Genomic DNA, 26,556 nt, shown 5'->3' on the forward strand with positions numbered 1-26,556 from the left:
GCGGAAGGTTTTAGCGGACGGACAACGGACAACTAGCTAGTTAGCCGCCGCTGGAAACAAAACCGGACTCCAAGTCAAGTTCTCATGTTACCCAGTTAAACCCTGGCTGTATTCGGTTACACACGTAGCACAACTTCTCATTTCTGTTTTTTTTACTCTTTGCCGTTTTAATTCAGTGGCTGAAAGTTTCGCGTTGACGATGGGAGTACCGAAATTTTACCGATGGATTTCCGAGCGCTACCCTTGTCTCAGTGAAGTTGTCAAGGAACATCAGGTAGGAAACCAGTGATGACTGGGGTTAGCTTCACCCTCCGCTGTTGCTGCAGTGTTAGCGTAGCTAGCTGTTTGCTAAGCGGGCCGTGGAACTTTTATTCCACGTACCTCACCAATGCCGTCCCGGCGAGCGTACTGCTCTCTTGTTTCCAGACACCTTTTATTTCATTATTTAGCTAAACGTACGACATGCGTCACGTTATTTACCAAATTCCAACACTACTAGTCTTGCTATTCTGGTCTTCTGCGTGTATGTCTTCACGTTAAGGAGGTCAAAGTAAACAAAATAAATGTGTTTCCACCGGCTAGTTTAGGTCTTTGTTGGGCAAGAACATTCTAAACAACAATGAACCCCTCACAGTCAGCTAGCTAACTAACTTGACGCTAACAAGAGGTGTATAGGGACTCCAGATAGTTATTGTTGCCAGGTTGTGTCCAGCCACGGTGCCTTACAGTGTTTGTGTATTATTTTTTAAACTGCTGTAAGTGGTCAGCGTGCAGTTGATATCACTTAACCTTCTACCACATGGTCATTTAGTCTACTTTAACAGCACTGGAAGGGTATTGAGTGACCTAGTTCCCTATGCAGTGAGGAAGCTAGTATTTCAGAGCTTGAGGAGTAGTTTCATCAGCTGGACGTTGTTCAGTGTCAGTGTCATTGCATCAGGCTGCTCTGACATGTGGGTTTATGCAATGAGATTTATGTTATGCTAGTAGGTTTACGCTGCATAACAGTGGCTATGTGCGCTAGACACTTATGAAACTTTTACTGCGGCGTGCCCTTCAGCGTGAGACACATAATAACATGTTATTAAACCTATGTGTCGCTGTTATGAGTTTCTCATACCTTTGTGTGTCACGGCAAGTTTCTCACTGTTACCTCCCAGACAGTTGGTCAATAACCAATTAAATAAATTGTTCACTTAAAAGAAATATCCCAGAATATGTTTTAGTTTCTCTCTCTCTCTCTCTCTCTCTCTTTGTCACCTCAGATTCCAGAATTTGACAATCTCTACCTGGACATGAATGGCATCATCCACCAGTGTTCCCACCCCAACGACGAGGATGTCCACTTCCGCATCTCAGAGGAAAAGATTTTTGCCGACATCTTCCACTACCTGGAGGTGCTCTTCAGGATCGTCAAGCCTCGCAAGGTCTTCTTCATGGCTGTGGACGGAGTGGCGCCGAGGGCAAAGATGAACCAGCAGAGAGGGCGCAGATTCAGGTAGAGATGGATACGTTTAATGCCAAATGTCTGCCTGGCTGCATGTTGTCATGTTGTTGTCGTTGTTATTGCAATTATTGTTATTGTGCAGTTGCTGTCCTTGTAGTCCTAAAACATTTCCTAAGGCAGAATGAGCCCCAAACAAACTGGAGATAAACCAGACTACAGGCAAAAACACAGACTCTGAGTTTGACCTGCTCTCTTTTATATCTACGTGCGTGGGTGTCTGTGTGTCTAGGTCTGCCAAAGAAGCAGAGGAAAAGATAAAAAAAGCACTGGATAAAGGAGAGGTGCTTCCCACAGAGGCTCGCTTCGACTCCAACTGTATCACGCCTGGTAAGGATCGTCTAAGGTTGCTTTCACACCTTGGTGGTTGTTCCGGAAACCGGGAGCATTTCCCCTCCAGGTTGATTTGTTTGGGTTGGTGTGAGCACAGCAATCGCAATCCAACCCCGAACAAATCAACCGAGCTGAGCCTGGTAAGGGCTTGAAATCACTCCCCGCAGCGGTCCATTTGGTTCGGTTCGTCAGCGAGTGAACATGCGTTGCCTGTGGACTGATACAGCATTTGTTATTATTACATGACCACTAATTTACCTGATGCATGTTTTGAAAGTGCGCACTCGACAGAGTTGTCTGGCAGCAGCAGGGCGCCGTCTCACGTGTGTCAGAACTTTGTCTCGATTGCTTTGTCTCAGTTGACCTGCGAACACGAACCGAACCGAGGTTAAATGCAATATTGTAACAATATTGTGTCAATTACTCCCCGAATTGGAACAAAATATAGGTTTGAAAGCTCCCTAAAATGTTACGCACAGTTAACACCACACATTATTTTTCCTTTATTTGCTTTTCAGTCTTACCGGCCAGGTTGCTCCAAATACTTTATGTTAGATGGCTGTTGTCATGTGGGATAGTTTCTACCTGTTTATAGAGCACATTATTAAACTCTTGCAGTGAAACCAGGCACGCTTGTTTGTTCAGTCTTGATTGTTTAGGCTGGTGTGAAAGCTGTCAATTAAACTCAGCGCACTGTGGTATAAAGATTTCAAATCTGTGCAAGAGAACATTGGAGTATGTGATATCTGAACATATCCTAACTTGGGGAAAATGTTTATTCAGTCCATCCTTCTCGGCAGTCTGTTTGCTCTAGGCCTGGCTATTTAGTTTACTCCAAACCAAACAGACAAACACACCAGAGATCAAATGATCCGATCGCAATGGTTTTAGGACTGAAACCACCAGAACACACTTTAAGTGTAATCATAGCAACAGTGTTTTGTTTTGTTTTTTTGCCGTAACAATTTTTGTCAGAAATATAGCAGTGTTCTTTTACATGGACATCCAGTGCTAGCAAATCCTATGTAAACATGCCTGTCTGTAGAAAGTTAACACCGTCTCCTGTAATCACATATTTTTCCTCCAGGCACTGATTTCATGGCGAGACTTCAGGAACAGCTCAAGTATTTTGTCCACAACAAGCTCTCCACTGACAAGATATGGCAGAATGTCAAAGTCTACCTTTCTGGCCATGAGGTATGTGTGTGTCTGTACAGCTATTTATGTAAAACAAGTAGCCAGCTGGCAGCATGTACTTTTTGCCACCGCTTAGCTGCTTGTATTAAGTTTCCGTTTCTCTTCTTATAGACACCAGGGGAGGGAGAACATAAGATCATGGAGTTTATTCGGTCTGAAAACGCAAAGCCGGGTCACAACCCGAACACCCGACACTGCCTGTATGGTCTGGATGCTGACCTGGTAGGGCTTTGATTTGCATATGGATGTTAATGTTCTACATGTGTATTTGTCAAAACGTCTCTACACTCTTTCTTCCTCTCTCTGTTGTAGATTATGCTGGGTTTGACCAGCCATGAGCCAAATTTCTCCCTGCTCCGGGAGGAAGTCCGCTTTGGAGGGAAGAAATCCCAGAAAAGGTTCTCTTGCCATTTTGTTTTTTGAAATATGTTCCTGTTTTTTTCACATTTAAACTCTGTTTTCTGACACACTCTGTTCTGCCATCTTCATTTTCTTTTCTGAACCCTGTCAACTCTTTTTTTTTTTTTTTTTTTTTCTCTCTCTCTTCAGGATAACAGCTCCAGAGGAGACCACTTTTCACTTGCTTCACTTATCTCTGATGAGGGAGTACATAGACTATGAGTTCTCTGGGCTCAAGGTGAGTCACACACATGTGCTATTGTTTTTGAATTAATATTACTGGTATATATCAGGGGTAATCTGTATTCTCATTATGTTTGGGTTTCTTCAGGATCACATGGGTGCTAATTATAGCTTGGAGCGAATAATAGACGACTGGATCCTGATGGGCTTCCTAGTAGGAAACGATTTCATCCCTCACCTCCCTAATCTTCACATCAATCACGATGCTTTGCCGTTACTGTACAAGACGTACATCAGCGTACTACCAAGCATTGGAGGTGAGCCACACACATATGTCTGTAGCCTTGGTCCATGTTTGTGAGGGCATTTGTTGACATTATGCCTTCCATAGCCCCTTAGCATAACCTTTCTCCTTATAATTGCCTAATTGTAAACTTAAACCAAATCTTAACTCTCAAACAACCCTTTACATAGGTGTTCCAAAACACGCACACACACACACAGTATTGCCGACTCATGATTTTGAAATAGTCAACCTGGTCAAATGGTTTGTACACGTCAACCATTGTAACCAGAACTTTCCGTCACAGGCTATCTGAATGAGAATGGCCACCTAAACCTCAGAAACTTTGAGAAATACCTGGAAAAGCTTGCTGAGGTGAGACACCACATATATTTTCAGTGATAATTTAAAGTTAAAATGACTTCTAGAATACGGCATTAATAAAAGCTTTAATGTCTCTTCTTTCCTTGTCCTGCTTCCCTCCAGTTTGACAGGGAGCATTTTAGTGAGGTGTTTGTGGACCTGAAGTGGTTTGAGAGTAAAGTCGGGAACAAATATCTGAACGAGGCTGCAGGACTGGCAGCAGAGAAGGAAGCCGCCAGCAAAGACGCCAACAAGAAAGAAGTAGGGAAGCCGTGACAAGACGAAACAACATTTCTTTTTATTTTTCATGTCTTATGTCTTTTCTGTAATGACTAACTCCTGTAATTTGGCATGTGTGTAGGACTCTGCCCTCTGTCTGGAAGCTCTGTCCTCGTCAGAGGATGGTGTGGTCGGAGAAGGAAAAGGAGCAGAGGATGAGGAAGAGGAGGACGATATGTTTGAAACGGAGTTCAGACAGTACAAGCGCACATACTATATGACCAAGATGGGCGTGGATGTCGTGTCCGAGTGAGTTTACAGACACAAACGCACACAAGACTAATTCGGCAACAGGGTTCTGTTGTATTTCATGTAGGTGCAGGTGTAGTGGAATTTAGATTACAAAGTACAAGTATTTATTTAAGCATTTATTCATAAATTTGTCACATGCGAAGTTGTGGAGTGACATTGTGCCAGAAACAGAAGCAGTTGGGAGGCATCTATTCTAAGTACATAGCCTGAGATCCTGTAATGGCAACTGAAAATAGCAACAGCTCAATCTGTGTGTGCCTCTTCTCTTACCTGTATACCCTCTGCCTAGCACCAAAGTATTGCACAGAATGGCAAATGTCGGGAAAGTAAAGTCCTGCAACGCCACGGAAATCATCTCCTGTCTGTCATATGAAGTTGCACTCGATTAGTGACCCTAAACGTTGTTTTCTTCCTTCCATTGGCAGTGAGTTCCTAGCCAAGCAAGCCAAGTGTTATGTGGAAGGTATCCAGTGGATTCTCCACTACTATTACCACGGAGTTCAGTCCTGGAGCTGGTGAGTACTTCTCTCTTCCACATCATTTACTCTCGGCTCTGTTTTTTTTTTTTTTTTTTTTTTTTTTTCATTTTGGGAGAAGTCAGATAGTTTAATAGTCTCTTGAATAGTGGGAGTGAGGGATACCGTTTCACATGAGTAGTTGCGCACAGAGAAGTTTCTCACAATTATCTACTGCAAGACCAGGTTTTGCGAATACTACAGTATTTTTTAACCTTGGCCAACCAAATCAGAAAAGAGCAGACTGTCATAAGTCATTGGCGCTCTTGACTATGTGAAGTGATGCATTTATTGCTGGAGGAGGAAAATAATAAGTTGTTTAATGCGGTCACGTCAGTTTGTTCCATTTTTCTGAAACCAGTCATAAATACTGTGTCTGCATTTTTCTAGGTATTACCCCTACCACTATGCTCCCTTCCTGTCTGACATCAGAAATATATCTGGGTTAAAGTTGACCTTTGACCTTGGAAAGCCCTTCATGCCCTTCCAGCAGCTGTTGGCAGTCCTGCCTGCAGCCAGCATGGAACTCCTGCCTCAGTGCTATAGGGTAAGAGACTCACACATGTACAGAACATGTACAGTATCTATGCTCACACCTTTCAGTGTAGAAATTTGTTACACATATGTCAACAACTAAACTAATATGTCCTTTTTGTTTTGAAGCTATAATACTAAGATGCACTTCTACAGCTATCATAAATCTACTTACATATGAAAGAAGTATTTAGTTCAGTTTTATTCATTACAATTTTATTCATATGGCATCAAATACAAATCATCCAACTTCCAGATTGTTTCAAGATGCTTTACAGAACCCATAGCCCCCAGAGCTAGCTCTAAGTTGTGATATTAGAGCTGGGTTTGCACATGAGTTAAGACATAAATGTTCGATGTTAATATACTATTTTTGATGTTTCAGCACCTGATGACCAGTGAAAACTCGACCATTATTGAGTACTACCCCCCTGACTTCAAAACTGACCTGAATGGCAAGCAGCAGGAATGGGAAGCCGTGGTGCTCATTCCATTCATAGACGAGGTATGAACCGGATAGAAAATAATACCGCATGTGTTGATGTGTTGCAGAAGTTGCAGTCTTTAATCTTGTGACTATTTCTACCTATGTCTTGTGTGTTTATTGAACAGAGGCACTTACTAGGAGCCATGGAGCTCAACAATGACAAGCTGACGAAAGAGGAGAAGGCCAGAAATCGTCACACAGAATGTGCAGTCTACATGTATGACAATGAAGTAGACTTCACATACACCTCCACCCTACCTCAGCTGTTCCCTGACATCGTCCACTGCCATGTCAGGTAGATTCACAATGTTAAATCATTATTATTATTATTATTATTTTGGCCATATTGAGGGGCTATACCAAAGGAAACGAGCCATTACGCCTGCTTTGTGCAGATGAAGCTTTGTGTTGCCAGCAGGTTTATTGTTTTGTGGTGTTTGGTTGTTACAGGAAAGCCGACATCCCCATGGATGCTTGGCAAGTGCCATTAGACCACGTCAGCAGGCCTATTGACCGCTCATCGTTGTACTTCTGTGGCTTCCCCACCTTGCAACACATCAAACACAAGGTAGATGTGTGCGTGAATACACAATATGACTGGGTTGGATGTCTGATGACATTTGTAACTTCTAAGCCAATGAATGATGGTTACGTTAGCCTAAATCTACCTATACTGGAGCAAACCATTTAAAACTGTTTAAATGGGTGGCTGTGGCTCAGTATGTAGAGCGGGTTGTCCACGAACCAGTGGGTTAGCGGTTCGATCCCCGAAATGTGCCACATGCCAAGTATCCTTGAGCAAGACACTGAACCACTGGTGTGTGAATATGTGAGTGCTTGTGTGAGCGAATGGGTAGATGTGTCTGTGACTGTAAAGCGCTTTGAGTACCAATAGGTAGAAAAGCACTATATAAAAGCAAGGCCATTTACCGTTACCAAATGTAACGCCACAACTTAAAGTCTGCTGAAATCCCTCAGTAACAGCTGATTTGTTTGACGTAAAGTTTGTTTGGGTGACAAGACAATACAACAACAACAACAACAGCAAAAAAAGACGAGCATCAGAATCAGAAATACTCTATACATCCCTGGGGGGAAATTTGGTTCGTCACAGCTACTCCACAGTATAAAAATATAAAAACATTAAAATTAAAAAACAGCACAAATCATTATATTAAGCATAAAGAAACAATAACAAGCATAGAAATGTAAATGTATGCAGGAGCTTTTTATAACCCTCTCTCTTTCTCCGTGTTTGTTAAACGCTTACATTCTCAATCTGTCTTCAGTTCTATAAGAAGAAGAGCGGGGTGGTCGTATTCCAGCAGAGTAGCAGAGCGGAAAACATGATTCTGGATATCCTCCCCAGCAAGGAAGAAACGGTGAGCATTTGTTTGTGTTTATTTACTAACAAAGTTTATTACTTGAAATGTAATAATAATCCAATCTTATTTTGTCATAGCCAAACATTTTAGAGGCCTGGGGGGCATGATGTATGTACAGGAAGCAATTGGCAGCACATCATGATGTAATGCAACCTATATGAATCATACTTTAGTGGATTATTCTCGCCGCCCATTGCAGATGTTGTGTATGGGCCGATACTGACGCACAGCTTTTAAAGATTATGGGAATGAATGAAGGGCTAATAACAGGATCTCTGAAACTGATTTAACTGACTAAGACAAAGAGGTTCTGCACCTGTTAGCAGATTTATCTTCTCATTATGCCATCTATTAGTAAGTATCTTTAAATTTAAAATCTGTGACTACTTCCAAATCAGCTGTTTCTAATTTATAGAAAATGAACCACAAAAAAAAAAAAAAAAAACATTGGTGTCTGCACTTGTCCTAGCCCCTGTGTAACTGTCTGTCTCCCTCATCCCTGGCTTTTTTTCCCCCCTCCTCTGTAACTTTAGATATGTGATCACGTTGCTTCACAAGTTCTGGGGAAGTCCGTGTTTGTCAACTGGCCCCATCTAGAGGAAGCTCGCATTGTTGCAGTGTCCGATGGAGACACCAAGTAAGAATGACCACGGGGACTTTGGCAGTAATGATGAATTAAATGTGTCTGGTGATAGTTATACTGTACTGATTTTCACAAGAAGCTAAATATTGCTACTTTGCCTTCTGACTCAGCAGGTTTTGCAAATTGTAAATAAGTTTCGCTCGTGTATTAAAGACCAGTGTATGAGGATACCACTTTAACAGTTGGAAAGAAATTAAATGACAAGCTTATGTTGATGAAAATAGACACACAAAAACTGGATGGAAAAACAGATCCCTAAGGCTGTAAAATACCAGATGGTGAAATCTCATCCACAGTTTGTCTTTGTATCTGTGTAAAGGATCAATCAGCTGTTTTAAAGGACATTTTGCGCCCCGTTTTCAGGTTTTGTCTAGATGAGCCGCCTGGTGTCCAACGAGTCTATGACAGGCCGTCCACTCCTCCTCCCACCAGAGTCACCTGTCTGTCTGACAAGGAGCAGAAAGAATGGGTTAAAGATGTTATAGGAATCACAGAACAGTAAGGCTCACAGTACAGTTCAGCCGCAAACTTCTTTCCAAACCTAAACATAACCCACAGCTATTTTTTATGATTCCTTTCTTAAGTCTTTTCTTTTCATCCTCAGTTTTTCGAAGAGAAAAGGCATTGTGATTAATGAGACAGCGGTGGTTTTGTACGGCCAGCTGCTGACAGGAAGGAAATACGTCCCCAAAGCCAATGGGGTGGTGGAACTGGAGAAACAGTGGGCCAAACAGGTCCTCCCCTTCGCCTACCAGACTGTGGTTAAGGTAACTGCGCACAAAAAGTTAAAGCCACCTGTAGTCAGTGTTGGAGCATATACAGTATGCTGTTAAGTTTTGCATTCACACACACAAACCTCCATTTTGTGCCAAGCCCGTGGCGTTTCCCAGCCGGGCTTTAAGCCAGTGCACACACTCACTACTGATGCTGCATTTTAAATGAGATTATTTCCTGATTTCCACTAAACTATAACCTATGACGGATGTGTCTAACTCCTGCTAAGTCAACCTATAATCACTCATACACTCATAAATTCTCCCCTCATCCTTTCAGGATATCAAGGCCTTTTACTCATCTCTGACCACCTTTACGAGCTTAGAAGAACTCTTTCCACCGACAACAACCGTCTTCATGGTGGGAAATCCGTACTACGGTGCCATGGGAGAGGTATGTTTTTTTTTTAGTTTTTTTTTTTTATCCCAACCAAATCCAGTCAAGTTCCAGGCAAGACATTTCACTCTCGATGCCTACAATCTACAAAAGCAGTTAATACCTGACCACTAGGTTTAGTAGAGGCTGAGTATTTTAAAGACGTCTCTTCAGAAGTTGTCTTGGTTGGGAGACAGCCAGAACATTTGAACCATCATTATTGTGGTTAGGGTTAAATTCAGCATCCATTTTTCTTTTTAAACATGGTATGCAATAAACGCAATAAGAAAAAATGTGCACATCTGGAGCATCATCGTCTTCTTCTGTCTGCAGCCTGTTTGGGCAGAATGTCATTCTAAATGCTGTCAGACAGGTTTTCAGTTAATGGTTTAAAGGCAAAAAACAGACCTGGTCTGATTTTAAGTGCCTGTGGAGAGCGAGAGTGAGACTGCACAAAGTGTCTCATCTGCAAATATCGTAAAATGCTGGCATATGGCAGATGAAACTTAATGAGTCGAGCAGTTGCATGGATTTAAGGCAGTGGAGCCCACGAGAGAAGAATACAAAACACTTCTGTGCAGGACCCACATTTTCAGTGTGACCCTCTATTTGTTAATAATTGTAAAGAAAAGGTAGTGCTCAGCCTCATAGTGCATGACAAGAAAGTTGATCTGAGGATAGAAATGCAAACATTTGACTGTGAGGCATCAAATATTAGTTGCTCATTCATAAAAAAAAATTCAAATAAACAGTGAGGATGTGACATGGCATCATAGTTTTTATACATAGTTTTTATGTAGGTATGATTGATGTAAGAATTCTTCCCTGTACAGCTAAGTCAAATGAACAAGCCTTTAAGTTTTATCACCTTTAGAGAATCAAGTCATCCTCATTTTCAAATTTTCCCAACAGGTGCAAGATTCTCGCGATGTCATCAAAGAAGGTCGAGTAAGAGTGGTCTTCAACGTGCCACATGAGCCACAGCTGGATACTTTAATCCAGAACCAACACGTAAGGCACACACTGGTGGAAGCATTCATTTAAGACGTAGGTTTAATTCTGAGACTGAGTCCCTTCCTATTTGTGCCTGATGTGTGTGTATATTTGTGTGACTTCTGCAGAAATACAGTGTGAAGTACAGCCCTGGATACATTCTGGCCTCTCGACTCGGCATCACCAGCTACCTCGTCTCCCGCTTCTCAGGAAGCATCTTCATCGGCAGAGGCTCAAAAAAGAAGTCAGTGTTATATACTGTATACTGTACATAAAAATTATGTTGCCATTTTTTTTGTCACGCATATCTGTCTTGTCAATTTGGCTTTTGTTAACATGTTTTTGTATATTGTTCCACTAGTTATAAAGAAATTGAATTCAAGTACAGTTTTCCTGCAGTCTTTTTCTCTGGTCTAATAATTTCTTCTTTGTGTCCAGTCCCTGTGGGGAGCAAAAATCTAATGTTGGCCTGAATCTGAAGTTCAGCAAGAAGAACGAGGAGGTCCCTGGATACACCAAGAGAACTGAAAAAGAGTGGCTCTACTCGGCTGCTGTGGAGGAGCTGCTATCTGAATACCTGGACAGGTTAAAAAAAAACGTTCCTTCTCTCACCATCTGCCATCAGGCTGCTGCTAATAATAATACCATGCTTTGTTTTTGAATACATGAACACAGAAATAATGGTGTCTTTGTGTTTTCATAGATTTTCAGAGGTATTTAACACGGTGTCCAGAAACAGTCACGATGATGTTTTCTATGAAGATGACATCTGGCCTGGAGAGGACCAGAACGGGTAAAACCACACATTCACACCAGTATGCAAAAAAACACCAGCTTCTGTGTCCCAGTGTTTTTAGTTTTTGTTTCTTATATTTGGAGATTTAGCTGCATGTAGCTTATTCTAGGTCTGTATAAAGTACATAGCTGGTTTAAACTGCTATGTACAGTAGTAGTATCATGTCCTTGAACTTTTCCTAGATTAAAAAGGCATTTCCTGTAGCTTCACTTTTCTCTGTTGAATGCTTATTTTTAACACTTGAATTGATTAATGAACCATGGTGTTATTGGACAACCCCACAGGGCAGAGAAGGTGGCTGAAATCACTTCATGGTTGAAAAGTCACCCAGTCAGCTCCATCAGCAGGTCGTCGTGTGACCTCCAAGTGTTGGACTCGGCCATCGTGGAGAAGATCGAGGAAGCAGTGGAGAAGGCCAAGGTGACTGACAACAGCTTTAAACATTACCCACATCTGTTACACTGTCTATATCCCATTCATATGCATCTCTCTTAACTTCTCTATTTGGGTCTCGCTCTCATTGTTTGTCTTTTAGGTGAAGAAAAGCACTAAGAAAGTCCGCGTGACAGTCAAGCCTCATCTCCTCTTCAGGGTGAGTATTATGTTTATCCCACAGTCTTGGTTCTTTAATGTGGTATCGATGATTTTTAACTCCATAAACAGTTGATTCATTTAAAAGATAATTGACAGATTTGTAATCAATAAACATTATGTACTGAACATCAGCATAAACGCCTGTGTTTCTGTGTAGCCCTTGGAGCAGCAGCAAGGTGTCGTTCCAGACCCGGATTCAGAGTATCGCCTGTTTGACAGAGTCGTCAACACCAGGGAGGGTTTCACCGTTCCACTGGGACTCAGAGGGACAATCATCGGCATTAAAGGAGGTGACTATTCCTTTAATTTGCTGATTTTTTTCTTCCATTTACAAAGATTCCACCACAGACTCGGCGCATTTCAAGGGTAACATGTGTGCACGATTAATTGTATGGTCTGTGTTTGTCTTCAGCTGACCGTGAGGCAGAGGTTCTGTTTGAAGTGCTGTTTGATGAAGAATTTGCTGGAGGCCTCAACATCAGGTAAGCAGTACGGTATGTGAGTGTGCTGTTTGATCATTGCAGCTGGTGTAATTCCTGATGGAATCTCTGGCAACCTCACGATTTTATTCTGATTCCTGGTACTTTATATTATAATACTGTGTTGCACTGTTTGCTGCAGCGCTAATTTGATGTACTTAATAATATTGGATCAAACAGTAGGCTCGTTTTGCTTTCTTATATATCTCTCTAGAATTATCCACATTTCACTGTTTGTATGAAACCTTTTCACTCTACACCCGACTGATTCTGAGCAGACATGTGACAGCTCTGTTGCCCTTCTTTTGCGTGTTCTCAGGTGTACATCACCTCGTGGTTACCGCCTCCCTCCCTGCGCTCTGATTAACCTGTCCCACGGATCCCGAGTGGATCACACCTCCCACAAACTCACCGCTATCGTCAAACCTCAGCCCGCCTCTGGCGCAAACTTTAACTCACACCGCCAGATGTCCGGCCTCAACCACTCACCACGTTCACCTTTTGTGCCGACACAGGTAAGAAGGGAGGAGGATGCACGCAATACAGCTACGTAGTTTGTTTCCGCTTTGAAAGCAGTTTTTGGTTCAGTGCAACTCTTTAATCTTTCATCCTTATCTGTAGCATAACAACAAACATGGTGTGGTGAAGGCTGCCTCCCAGGGCAACAGGAACTCTCCCTCTAAAGGTCCCATGCAGAAACAGCAAGCCACGGTAAATGCAGAACCACCTGTATTTAGTTGTAAATGTACAGTATATGTCAAGCAATCTGCACAAAGATGCATTCGAGGTAATAGAGCACTGTTCACCACTCTCAATGAATAAAATGTGTGCAATGTTTTCTATCTCAATCCAGAATAAAGAGGAGTACAGTAATGTGTGGCAGTCTTTGCAGAACACAGGACCTCCCAACAAACCTCCTGCTCACTGGCACAATAATGTAAGTCTTAGTGTGTGATAAGGAGTTTTTTAATGAAAGAGAGGACACCAGTCACATGTGTCACTGATGGTGCTGAGCTTCACTATCACTTGGCATAGCCACACAATTGACGTGTATGACTGTGGCACTGTTACTGTTCCGTCCATCACCGCAAGTCCACCCAAACTATTTGATTTGTCCAGCATGATCAGTTCCCAACAGGTTGGTTTCAAACCAGGTTTCTGCTGCAAAAAAAGTTGTGGGCTTGGGAAGTTGGTCTGGCTTCCAAGCTAAGGTTTAAGAAGAGACATTATTAGGTATTACCTTTCTGGTTCTCTTATTGATTAGTGGAACTTTGTGTTATATCACCCACATTTAAGGCTCCTTAAGCTTTAAGCAGTATGAAGTTGTCAAGCGTGTCAGTGAAATGTGAAATAAAACTGTGTGTGTGTTGTTTCAAGAAAAAAAACTTTGTGTGTTTCCAATTCTAGGAAGGACATTACCAACAGGGAGACAATCAACACGACAACAAGGCTGTAAGTACATACACCCTAAACTGCTCCTCCAGCAACCTAACAGCATAAAACAACAACAGGCATGAGACTGACACTTTCATCCAGCTGAAATGAAAAACAGTTATTCTAACATTATTGTTTGGAGGAATCTGTATGTTTGTAAAAGGTTATTGTTGGACTAGATATTAGCATTTCACTAAAGCTAGATGCAGCCTGACTTACTTGACTGTATGTTAGTTTGTTAAATGTTTTTCGAAATTGCCAGCCAGTATGTGTGGTAAAGTCACGTAGGCGTTTGTCTATACAGTAGGAGTCGACTTTAAAAAATGGGAAGTCGTTCAACCCCTACAATACAGTATGTGGTTAGAATTGTGCTGACCTGTGTGTGTAATCCGCAGACCCCAGCTGGGAGCATCAGACTGTTGAAGAAAAATGAAGACCCCAACACCCTTTTCCCCTCACAGGACACACCTAACAAGGTATATACACATCGTCAAACTTCTAATCTCCTTTTCCCCCCCTTACCCATTTTCTCCTTTTTATTTGACTTGCTTTCTAATAGAGGTTTTGCTTTGGTCAGAATCTTGTTTGAACATGAAGGGAGATTAAGATGTCAGCCCACTTAAGTTCTGCTTTCTCTTCATGTTTTCCTGCCTCTTAGGCTATGACTGAATTTGAGGACCTCATAGCCAGTCTAAAGATCTCCAAGGGTAGCCAGCAAACCCCACCACTTCCTGCTCCTCCACAACCACCTACCACCCAGTCAGATGGCCCCTTGTCTCCACAGTCCTTCGCCATGGTGAGTAGTGGTGGTTTTTGTAGAGGAGTTAAAATGTTTTTAGGATAGAGGTAAAATAATAAGCTGGTTTGTCTTTTGGTTGTTGCCGTAGAAGGGAACTCTGATGCTGAAGGAGATGCTTAAGATTGACAGCCCTGGAACAGGAAGTCCATCTTCCCAAGAGATGACAAACACCACCCCGTCTGATGGCCAGCAGCAGAACAGGAGACGATCGTCCAAGAAGCTAGGTACATAATTCATTACCGCAACACAGGCAGAATCGACACACATTTTGTACGCCTATCTGTCAGTATGGGTCAGTTTACCACAACTGGTACATGGTCGTTAACTTTGAGTTCAGCATGCAGTAATGGGTGATTTATCCGTTTTGGTTTGGAACTGTGATGGGTTAAATACACCACACAAGAGGACCAGCGTCCTTACTCTTTTGCGTCGGCGGAAAATTGACCTGGCTCTCCTACAGGAGACGCACTTGTTAAGCAGAGACTCTGGTCGGATGGCCAACAGATTTTACCACACAATTGCTTCCTCTTCAGCTGAAGCGAAAAGTAAAGGAGTAGCTATTGTTTGTAAACGTAATCTAAATATTAAGGTGTTGGACGTATGGGCGGACACCGCAGGAAGGATAGCAGTAGCCAAGGTGGAATTGTATGGGAGGAAGGTAGCTGTTATTTCTGCTTACGCTCCAAACAAATTTGACAAGACTTTCTATGACATGCTTACACAGAAGTTGTTAGAACTATCTGAATATTCTCTCATTGTGGGGGCAGATATGAATGCGGTGTGGCATACAGATGATCGATCTAGCTTGAGCGCCTCCAAAGATCAACAGCTAGCAACTGCAGCTTTACAGTCATGGGCCAAGACCCTTGGCCTGACAGATGTATGGCGTTCCTTCAATCCAACCATGAAAGATTACTCCTTTTTTTCAGCCAGACATAAATCATTTTCACGGATAGATTTTCTTTTCACTTCACCACAACTTTTTCAAAAAGTAAATGATGCTGCCTTACTACCTATTGCATTATCAGACCATAAAGGAGTATTTTGCTGTGCGACCTTGGGCTGCTTATCCAAACGTGCTGCTAGGTGGCGCTTTAATACCACTTTGTTAAAAAATGATGATTATAAATCTCAGTTTTTGTCCCATCTAAAGGAATTTTTGGACTTTAATTTAGGCTCAGTCAATGACCCCAGGATTTTATGGGATGCAGTCAAAGGGTTTATACGAAGTAACGCCATCCGTTTTGCCTCAAATCTGCGTAAGGATAGAACAGCCAAATTACAAGCTTTGGAAGCTGACTTGGCTAGAATAGAATTGACTTTACAAAATAACTATTCCCAACAGGTTGAATTACAACGGGAAATCATTAAAAAGGAAATTAATAATATTTTAAAACAACAGTCAGAATTCCTGATACATAGGACTAGACAGCGTTACTATTTTCAGGGGTCTAGACCCAGCCATCTCTTAGCTTCCAAAATAAGGACCAACGAATACTTTGCTGACATTCCTTCTGTCAGGTCAACAACAGGCCAAATTCTAACTGATCCTAAGCAGGTGAATGAGACCTTTCGCACATATTATTCTAATTTATACCAATCAGAGATACAGTTGGATAGAGATAAGTGTCAGAACTTCCTTGGCCAACTAGATCTACCACAATTGGCAGTGGCTGACTCTACGCATCTGGACGCACCCATATCACTGGAAGAACTTAAGGCAGCAGCTCTCGACATGCAAAGAAACAAATCTCCAGGGTTTGATGGAATACCTCCAGAGGTATATGTGGAATTCTGGGACATGCTGAGTCCGCTACTTCTAGACATGATCATGACATCTATAGACAAAGGAAGTTTTTCACGAGATGTCAATATAGCTCTAATATCCTTACTCTTAAAGAAAGATAAGGACCCTGTAGACTGCAGTAGTTATAGACCTCTCAGTTTATTAAACGCAGATCTTAAAATATATGCAAAGGTGCTAGCCAGACGCATTCAGAATCACGTGCCGACATTAGTCAGTTGTGATCAGACTGGATTTATAAAGTCTAGGCTAGCTGCAGACAATGTCAGACGACTTCTCCATATAGTCGATGCAGCAGTAGACAAAACAGCACCAGCTGCAGTGCTATCCCTTGACGCTATGAAAGCCTTTGATAGGCTGGAGTGGTCCTTTTTGTGGGCGGTCTTAGGAAAAATGGGTTTCGGAAATAACTTTATTCATATGATAAAGGTCCTGTATTCAAATCCCTCAGCTCTGGTACTCACCGGGCAACTATCCTCTGTGCTGTTCCCTGTCACCAGATCGTCCCGACAGGGCTGTCCCCTGTCACCGGCACTTTTTGCACTTTCTCTCGAGCCACTAGCTCAGATGATTCGTCAGTCCCCCAATGTGCATCCTATTTCAGTTCGGGATTCAGATCACCACGTATCATTGTATGCTGATGACGTGTTGGTCTTCATGGAGAAGCCACTACAATCTATTCCAAACTTACTGTCCATTTGTGAAGAATTTAGCTGTCTCTCAGGTTTTAAGATCAACTGGACCAAATCTGCGTTACTCCCCCTTAATGATTCGGCTAAAGGGTTGCAATTTCCAGTTGGCATCCCAGTTGTCCAGGATTTTAAATACCTCGGAATACAAATTTTTCCGTCCTTGAACCGTATTGTAACGCACAACTACTCAAAAACATTTAATAAAGTTAAAGCAGACTTGGATAGGTGGATGAATCTCCCTAACTCTCTTAGAGCCCGTGTCTCTATAGTCAAAATGAACATTTTACCCAGGATTAATTTTACCAGCTCAATGATTCCCCTCTCTCCTCCTGTCAATTATTGGAACAAAATACATTCTTGTGTGTCTCAATTTATTTGGAACAGAAAGCGCCCCCGCCTTAAACTGTCCATCACACAAAGAGGAGTGGCCAGTGGTGGCTTATCTGTACCAAACTTTAAGTTTTATTTCTGGTCATTCGTACTTAGACCATTACTTGTGTGGCGTGACTCTGATGCCTCAGTTTCCTGGCGCAGGCTAGAAGAAAACTGTGTGAGACCCTGGAACTTGCAGGAGGTTCTTTTTGCTAACATATCCAATAAACAATGCCAATTACGTTTTGGTCCAATAGTCTCGCAACTCATTCAGACATGGCGTGCGGCTGAGCTTCAGTGTAAAATCTCCTGTAAGTGGCATACACTTACACCGATCTTTAAAAACAATGGCCTATTAATCGGAGGGAGACCGATCTCTTGTGCTGCCTGGTATAACAGTAATATTCGCACTTTAGACAAGGTATATAGTGACACGGGGCTGCGCACCTTTCAAGATATTAGAGACAGGCACAATTTGCCTGCAAACTCGTTCTTCTTCTATCTGCAACTTAGATCATCTTTACAGGCGCATGGTGCTCCGGTACAACAACCATTGCCCATTCACCCACTATACAAAGTACTTGCCACTCGAATTAAAAAGAGAGGGTTAGTATCCGCACTTTATCATTTCTTCCTGGAGGCCTCCTATAATGAACTACCACTTGACAGAATATGGAGGTATGATTGCCCTAATTTGGACTCTGATTTTGATTGGTCACAGGTCTGGGCAAATATTAGAGAGGCTTCCCGTAACCCCGACCACCAGCAGATCCACTTTAACTATGTACACAGAACATATTTGACCCCTCGCAAACTCCATTGTATGAAGTTGATACCTGATCCCTTGTGTGGCCTATGTTCTATGAAGGCCTCTGGAACTTTTTTGCATATGATGTGGAACTGCCCTCCGGTTTCACAGTTCTGGTCCAAGGTGGCAGCCAAGCTTTCTGAATTAGTATCAGTGACCATACCAGTGACTATACCTGTCCTTTTGCTAATTGATCTGTCACAAGTTAATATTACTAAACTTAAAAAGCGCACTGTACTAGCTGGCTTAACAGCTGCCAAGAAGTTGATAGCCTTAAGATGGAAACCTCCCCATTCTCTCACCATCAGACACTGGGCACTTACTTTCCTAGATGTAATTTATCTAGAACTGTCAACTGCTAGAATTAATGGCGCTAGTGAGGCTTCCATAAACAACTGGCGTGCAGCAGCTGACGCACTGAAAGAACTTATAAGATAAGCTCAATGAGACTCTAACCTTGTTTTTCCTGAATGGGTTTGTTTGCGTGTGTGTCACGTCAGATCTATACTCCATAGGGTGCTAGAGAGCGTACCACTGTGAGTGTGCTGTTGGGGTGGGGGGTGGGTGGTGGGTGGTGCCCATTTTCCTTTTCCTTTTCCTTTTCCTTTTTTTTTCTGTCTATTTTTTTTTTTTTTTTTTTACTTTACTTGATTTAGTTGTTACAGTCAATTTTTGTACTGTCTCTATTGTCATTGATGAGTCATGTTTCTTGGTTGTAACTTGTATTCTTGTTAAATAAAAATTTGATCAAAAAAAAAAAAAAAACACAGGCAGAATCGGTGCAACTGCATTTTCAAAGCAGTTTGTGCCTTCTTCTCCTTTTCATCACGTTTTCTCTCTCTAGCTGCAAAGATGAACTCCCCCCATGGTGACACAGCTGTATCACCCTCTCCAGCATCAGCTGCCTCTGCTAACCCTGTGCTGACCAGCAAGGTATCAGAGCTGGCATGTGTTTGTGCAGGACTGGGTATGGCACCACCAGAGTTCAGCTTCATACGCAACAGACAGGTAACAGTGTATATTATGTTTGTCTTGTACAGCAAACACCTGATATCTTTGACATTTTCTGCCATTTTTTGTTGTTCTTTATTTGTACTTTGTAGTAACATTATCCTATGCCCCTCAGGGTTTTCTGGTGTGTCAGGTGAAGCTGTCCAATGGGTTGATGGTTCATGGTCCACAGTGCCAGTCAGAAAACGATGCCAAGGAGAAAGCTGCCTTCTTTGTCCTCCAAAGACTGGTACACACACACACACACAGATGACCATTTTTCTAATGAGTTCTATTTTTCTAATAAGTATGTCTGTGTGTGTCATCATGCCATTTCAAGTGTGGCATTGGAGACACCTACTGCAGCAGGAATTAACACAAAAGCACTTTTGAGTACTCGGCATTATGCTGGCACAGTATGTCCACAGCACAAAATGCTACAGGTGCATAGTTGATATCAAAATGAAAACTGGATTTCTTTAATCAATTCGGTCGATTCATGTACAGATATATCCGTTTGCGGTATTTCCACAATATTTTACCTCTAGTCAGCGCATCTTGCATGTGGCTTTGCTTTTGTCCAGCACTTCTCTGTTGTTATACTTGGAAATCCCAAATCCTTCCACAGTACAGCGTTCAGGCTTGAAGGTGCTCTCACAGCTGTAGCTTCTGTCATGTTTTGGATCTTCCTCACACATAGACTAATCTCGTTGCGAGTCTTGCGAGACTAGTCTTGCGAAAAACCAATCTTTCTAGGCTGCAATGGCATTTCTAATGAATGGATGCAGGAAATGACATGTATTTCAAAACGTATCTGTTTGCATGTGTAAATAAAAAAAAAAAAAAAAAAAAAAACATTTAAAAAAAAAAATAATAATAATAATTCTGTCCCAAGGATTTTATAAATCACTACTGGATCCGCCAAAGTTGAGGATTTGTGTAAAAGCAGCTAGCAAACTGAACATTTGCATCCAAAATGATTTTAAGTAGTCGATAGAATCACTGAAGGTGTTATTCATCCAACCTCTCACTAACCTGCCACTGTCTCTGCCCTCCTCTTTATTTGTAGAACTCAGTGGGGTCAGGCTTCCCTCTCCCACCTCCTCTGTACCCAGGAGTGGGTCAGATACGACCTCCAAACATGGGACCCATGGCTTCTGTCTTCAACCAGCAAGGTCAGTCTGCTCAGAATGGGCTCACAACCATGTGTACAAGCGTATGGTTTAAATGCAGAGAGCCAATTAACAAAGGACAACAAACAAGACCTAATTGTTGGTTTCTCCTTTGCCTCAAAGTCATCGGAGGTCTTTTCAGACATTCTTAATATGCTGTTTTCCCTCCAGGTGGTTTGCTGTTGCCTCCCCAGGGTTACGGCCCTGCACCTCTGTGGGGAATGGCGCTGCCTCCTCACCACCAGAACCAGCCGTTCTATGGAGCACCAGGGACCTTCCCTGGTGCTGCCCGCCCCCAGCCTGCAACAACACTGCCCATCGGCTCACACAACCAGTTCATCCCCTTGCAGGTAAGCTTACGCATATTTCTTTAATTATTATACCAAAGTATTTTTTTTCCTCTTTTTGATTATATTTATATTTATATTGATGAATTCCAGTCTGGTAAGCCAGCTTTCTACATCTCTTCTGACCCCGACAGGTGACTAAGAAGCGAGTGTCAGCCAACAAAAAGAACCAAGAAACCAGAGAGTTTTACAGCGCTGCTCACACCGTTGCCAGGAACCAATCACAGAGAGCCCATAACCAGCCCTCTGGCCAGTCGCAAGCCCAGAGTGAACCTCAGAGCGGTAAAACCCACCAGCAACACCAACACGCTACCAAGAGCGACCCCAGCCTAGCACCTTCCACCATGACGGCGGCCCCACACACGCCGCCTCGACAAAACGTGCCAGCAACAGGCCACACCCCCGGCTCCGCCTCCAAGAAGAAACACAGGAAGCTGGCTGTCAACTTTGAGGCGGCTAAGGTGTCAGAGTGATAAGCATGTATGTGCGCGTGTGTGAGGAGAGAGGAGGGGTGTGTGGTGTTTTTCAGCTGCTGTTGTGTAGCCTGACTCAACATCTCTGATCAAAACCTCACAATGTGAATGTTCCTATTCTTTCTACATTTTAGAATAGGGAGCAGCTTCTGTTGGCAACATTCCCCTCTGGGATGGTTTTTATGGCCAGTGTGAGCCCACAGGCTGCTCTGGAAGATGGGTGCACTCTGGGATGCAGCCATAGTTCTTTTTTTTTTTTTTTTCTTGCATCTTTTCTTAAAAGAGGTTAGATTTGTGGACTGAAGTCTTATTTCATTAAATGATACTGCTCATTACAGCAAACGTAAAGGGAAACTTGCAGCCGGCATTTTATCTTTGTAGCTCTGGCTAGTCTATCAGCTATGTGCGGCAATGTTTCAGACTTGGCCGAGGATGTCACAACAGGGAAAGCCCAGGTGTGAGTGACCCCGAGATGAAAACAGGCACTTGTCATGCACACAGAAACACGGCAGAAGTAAGTAACCTAAACTTGTTACACTTTCAGCACTTGAACGCTGCATGCCCACCAATCACATGAGCAGATATATTTAGACATTTCTAGGATTAACATGCAGATGTTTGACATGCATCATGTCAAGGTGGCTCTAGCCAGTATCCTCTTTGCTCTATGTTGTACACCCACATAATGGAAACCACTATCAGTGTTTTGTCTACATACCTACAGCAAAGGATACAACAAATCTTATAGCACCCATGTTTCCACATTCTGACTTCAAGGCACACAAACACGCCAAAATATAAAAAAAAAAATCACTTCCCTACATACGGAAAAGAGACCATCCAAGTAGCACAGTAGTGGAAATGAATGAAACATATACACATGTGCTTTCCCTACTGTGACAAGTCCACACGTCTACCATGAAACAGGCTGAACCCCCAGGCAAGTCAGACGTTTCTAATAGAGATTTTTTTTTATAAGTCTCTTGATTGATTTCTCCATTATTGATTATGTTGTTTTGAATTGGACTGAATATTTAACACAATGAGTTTTTGGGTTTTTTTAATGTCAGTCACATAGAGAGCTCACTGCTGCGTACGATAAGGTAAAGCATAACAATGAAGAAGCTGGAAACGGCTAATATGAAATGTCAAACCAGTCTGATCTGAACATGTCCCCACAAATTGCCGGCTGTGGAGTGCTCATGGGGTTTGGACCGTTATCAGTTCTGCTTTGGTCGACTCAAATTAAGTTTCGGGGATGTTGCTGTGTTCCAGGATCTCAGCATTCACCGATAGAACCGATGGCCAGAGCTTCAAAAATAAAAAGCCAAGCAGCAGTAAACCGACATTTTTCTTTAACTCGCTTGAGCAGCGAACATTAGTTTCCACACGCGAGTAGATGTGGAAACAGCCTGACTAAATTTGATTTACAACGACTAAGAACGCATAGTCATGAAGAAGATGTAGTGGGGTGAAACGCTGCCTTAAAATTCTTCCTTAAACTGAAACCAGCATGCTGAAACCAACCAGAGGAAAATTTGAGAACAGATTTATTTTTTTTGTTTTGTTTTTACAGAAACATCATATATACAATATAATAGGTTATTTCTTTGACTTGCCTCCCAGCACGTCAGGTCAGTCTGTTCTTGTATATCTACAGCAGGGAGGCAGGGCAGATGCTGCTGTCGTCCTCGCTCTGAAGGAGGCTTCACGGTAACTTTGACACACACACATTGTAGATTAAAAAAAAAAACCCTCCCACAGATCCATTTTGGGTCTTGATCCTCATACTCTTGTAACTATACCAGTCCTCAGATGTACAGTACGTGTTTTAGAAAAGTGTTGGTGTGTGTTGTATTAATTAAGCAGAAATAAGGCTCTTCTATCATGGCCGTTTGTATCAGAACAGATGAGCTCTGTCAGGTTTGGATCAGTGATATTGATCAGGCCTACACTGACGAGCCGTTTTAACGTTTGGTTTTTGATCGGTGTCCATGGCGTTTTATTTCTTTCAGACCCGCAGCATTTTAGACTTTTTATGGTTTGTTAATCTTGGGTGCACACTGCCTGCAGATATGGCAGAATTCTGACCCCACACACATGCAACATGTGGTTCTATGCTGCAGAGCTGTTTAACACCAGCACATAACCTGGACTCCACCTGCACTAAGGTTAGCAGTTCCTTTATATTTTTAGAAAACAATCTGATCTGTCGGATCTTCTTTTTGGTTCGGATGGACCTGCAGGAACTCTTTCACTGCCAGATTCCAGCTCCTACTAATGTTTGACTGGTTGTAAATCAGCCACGGTCCACGCAGTGTTTGTGTGAAGTGGACCGATGAAGACGTTTTCCTCTATTGATTAAGTCCAAGGTGACGACTGTGAATGTCTTGTCTTTCCATCCAGAAGCATGATTATTATTGAAGTACACTAAAAAAAAGAAATCAAATTGGAGCTACGGTCAGTGAACCCTTGGCTCTTTAGCTGGACTTTAACAAGCGAGTGTGTGGTGACGGAACAGCGTTGGTTTTCCACCGGTGGATATGATTTTATTTGTGAACGTGGAAACTCACAGAATTAATAGTTTATTCTTCACATTGCCAAGTAAAAAATATGCCAATCAGCAATTAGAGTTTTAGAGATTTATGCGGAATTTGTCAGACTATTGGCTGATGTTACGTAGAGTATACTTTCTATTTGCCAAACATTTGAATTTCACTATTATTTATAGTTACCCATCAGACGTGTGGGCCGTGGGCCATGACAGCCTCACACAGCTGATCACAGATGAGCTTCCTGTCCAACTTGATCACTGAAATGTGGATGTACTTATTTTTCAACCCATTGTGACCGTAATCGCAAAAAAATTCAGTCTTACACGTTCCCACCACGGGGAGTAATCCTTTGAAAGGTCTACGTTGGTGCTTTTCTAAAGCTGTTTTAAATTCTGGCCTTTATTATCCACCTCCACACATCGGGACTTCATTACACTAGCATACATATAAAATCTCTTCATTTTAAAGACGCTTTTCTTTCTTTTTCAAACTATGAATTTTATGGACACCCTTTTTATAGACGCCCTTGGGGTCTTTTTGTAAGCAATCTAATTATCGTTTCAATAATGTTTGTGGCGAAGCTGCAGTGACGGCAGCAGCCGTAGCAACAGATGAAATGGCTTTGAGGAACGCAGCCTACAGTATGTTTTTTTTTTTTGTTGTTGTTTTTCTTTTGAAAGGCTGACATTGTAACCCTGGGACTGAAGCCTTTAAGGCTCTGGTGCAATAAGGGGAGGTTTTAAAACTTCGGAAATTAAAGCACACCTGGTGTATATGTGTTGTTTAGTTTTGTTTTTTTGTTTTTTTTTGGCAAATGAAACAGAATATGAAAAGATAAGGACTTGCTGTTTTGATTCAGGAATGTGCTGTACATAACCATTTAATAAAATGAATCTTTTGTTACAACACAGTTTCTTCTTTTGCTCTAGTCAAAACTCTGATTATTCAGATCTTCTTTATTTTTTATTCGAAGATTGTGGTACTGTTTTGTTTTTATTAATTGGGCAGAATAATATCCACTTAGTTCATTTGAGAGATGGACTTCCCATTAATGAAACATCTGTGGCTTAGGAGTCAAAAGTAAAATTTAAGCCACCAGGATGCTCCAGTAGTTCCCATTAATGTTTAAGGTAAATAAAGACTCTGGTCATTTATTGAGGAAATATACTGTACTTAACTTTTTAATGACAGAATCACACACAGTGTACTCATTAAAGAGGGTAAAGATATACTATATTGCCAAAAGTATTCGCTCATCTGCCTTTACACACATGAATGTAAGTGACATCCCATGCTTAACCCATAGGGTTTAATATGACACTGGCCCACCCTTTGCAGCTGTAACAGCTTCAACTCTTCTGGGAAGGCTTTCCACAAGGTTTAGGAGTGTGTTTATGGGATTGACCATTCTTCCAGAAGCGCATTTGTGCGGTCAGACACGGGCGAGAAGGCCTGGCTCACAGTCTTGGCTCTAATTCATCCAAAAGGTGTTCTATCAGGTTGAGGTCAGGACTCTGTGCAGGCCAGTCAAGTTCTTCCACACCAAACTCGCTCATCCATGTCTTTATGGACCTTGCTTCGTGCACTGGTGCGCAGTCATGTTGGAACAGGAAGGGTCCTTCCACAAACTGTTCCCACAAAGTTGAGAGCATGGAGTTGTCCAAAATCTCTCGGTATGCTGAAGCATTCTAAGGGGCCAAGCTCAGCTCCTGAAAAACAACCCCACACCATAATCCCCCCTCCACCAAACTTCACACTTGGCACAATGCAGTCAGACAAGTACCGTTCTCCTGGCAACTGCCAAACCCAGATTCGTCCATCCGATTGCCAGATGGAGAAGCGTGATTTGTCACTCCAGAGAACGTGTCTCCACTGCTCTAGAGTCCAGTGATGGCGTGCTTTACACCACTGCATCTGACGCTTTGCATTGCACTTGGTGATGTATGGCTTGGATGCAGTTGCTCAGCCATGGAAACCCATTCCATGAAGCTCTCTGCTCACTGTTCTTGAGATAATCTCATGAAGTTTGGAGGTCTGTAGTGATTAACTCTGCAGAAAGTTGGCGACCTCTGCGCTGAGGTACATAGTGCGTCATTTTACGTGGCCAGTCACTTCGAGGCTGAGTTGCTGTCATTCCCAATCGCTTCCACTAATACCTCTGACAGTTGATTGTGGAATATTTAGTAGCGAGGAAATTTCACGACTGGACTTGTTGCACAGGTGGCTTCCTATCACAGTACTTGCGGTGGAAAAAAGATTCGGGATCCGGCTCATTGAACCAGACACAAAAGAAGACTCAAGAATCATCTAGACGTCTGTTGAACCGGCTCAGTTGAGTCCTACCACATTTGATTGATATATAATCAATAAACGGCACCATTCAAACATCTTACACACGTACATTTTGCTTCTCTGCCGAGTGAGATCACAAAATGTAGGCTACTACCCGACTTGACCACTAGCAAGCAGTGGCACCTGCACTCAGCCAGCAGGGATTCATGAGTAGCGGATCAGATTCGCTACTCATGGATCCGCTGCGGATCCACCACTCATGAGTCCGATCCGCCACTCATGAGTCCGCTGCGGATTCGCCACTCATGAGTCACTGCCCGAGAGCAGGGAGTCAGCAGCCATTCACTCGGTCGGCAGAGAAACGAAACTTAACGTTGTGAGTGATGCAGCCACTCCACATACATTTAGACCATAAGAAAATAAAATATTATTTCGTAGTAATGACCATGT

General features: G+C 42.4%; 1 protein-coding gene across 1 annotated transcript; it reads left to right on the top strand.

Moving 5' to 3' along the window:
- Positions 1–28: 28 nt before the first annotated feature.
- On the top strand, positions 29–26,424 carry xrn1 (5'-3' exoribonuclease 1). The gene is made up of 41 exons (XM_084546854.1): positions 29–274; positions 1,266–1,498; positions 1,737–1,834; positions 2,925–3,034; positions 3,146–3,256; positions 3,347–3,432; positions 3,584–3,671; positions 3,765–3,933; positions 4,207–4,274; positions 4,386–4,523; positions 4,624–4,790; positions 5,219–5,308; positions 5,699–5,855; positions 6,228–6,347; positions 6,455–6,624; positions 6,780–6,897; positions 7,619–7,711; positions 8,248–8,351; positions 8,721–8,855; positions 8,962–9,124; positions 9,411–9,524; positions 10,419–10,517; positions 10,628–10,743; positions 10,938–11,084; positions 11,203–11,292; positions 11,580–11,715; positions 11,831–11,887; positions 12,047–12,179; positions 12,302–12,371; positions 12,688–12,883; positions 12,990–13,079; positions 13,222–13,305; positions 13,776–13,820; positions 14,198–14,278; positions 14,461–14,598; positions 14,690–14,825; positions 19,122–19,285; positions 19,404–19,517; positions 20,337–20,442; positions 20,611–20,789; positions 20,921–26,424. Exons 1-41 carry the CDS (start codon positions 200–202, stop codon positions 21,257–21,259), a joined length of 5,127 nt encoding a protein of 1,708 aa, XP_084402980.1. The 5' UTR covers positions 29–199; the 3' UTR covers positions 21,260–26,424.
- The last annotated feature ends 132 nt before the right edge of the window (positions 26,425–26,556 follow it).

The sequence above is a fragment of the Chelon labrosus genome, assembly GCF_963514085.1.
Source record: "Chelon labrosus genome assembly, chromosome: 6".
NCBI classification, from domain to species: domain Eukaryota; kingdom Metazoa; phylum Chordata; class Actinopteri; order Mugiliformes; family Mugilidae; genus Chelon; species Chelon labrosus.

Bases quoted from the DNA above. Each gene is read 5' to 3' on its own strand.
- xrn1 (XM_084546854.1), top strand. From the start codon at position 200: ATGGGAGTACCGAAATTTTACCGATGGATTTCCGAGCGCTACCCTTGT. The intron at 3,035-3,145 runs GTATGTGTGTGT...CTCTTCTTATAG, and splicing joins TCTACCTTTCTGGCCATGAG to ACACCAGGGGAGGGAGAACA. The intron at 5,309-5,698 runs GTGAGTACTTCT...GCATTTTTCTAG, and splicing joins GGAGTTCAGTCCTGGAGCTG to GTATTACCCCTACCACTATG.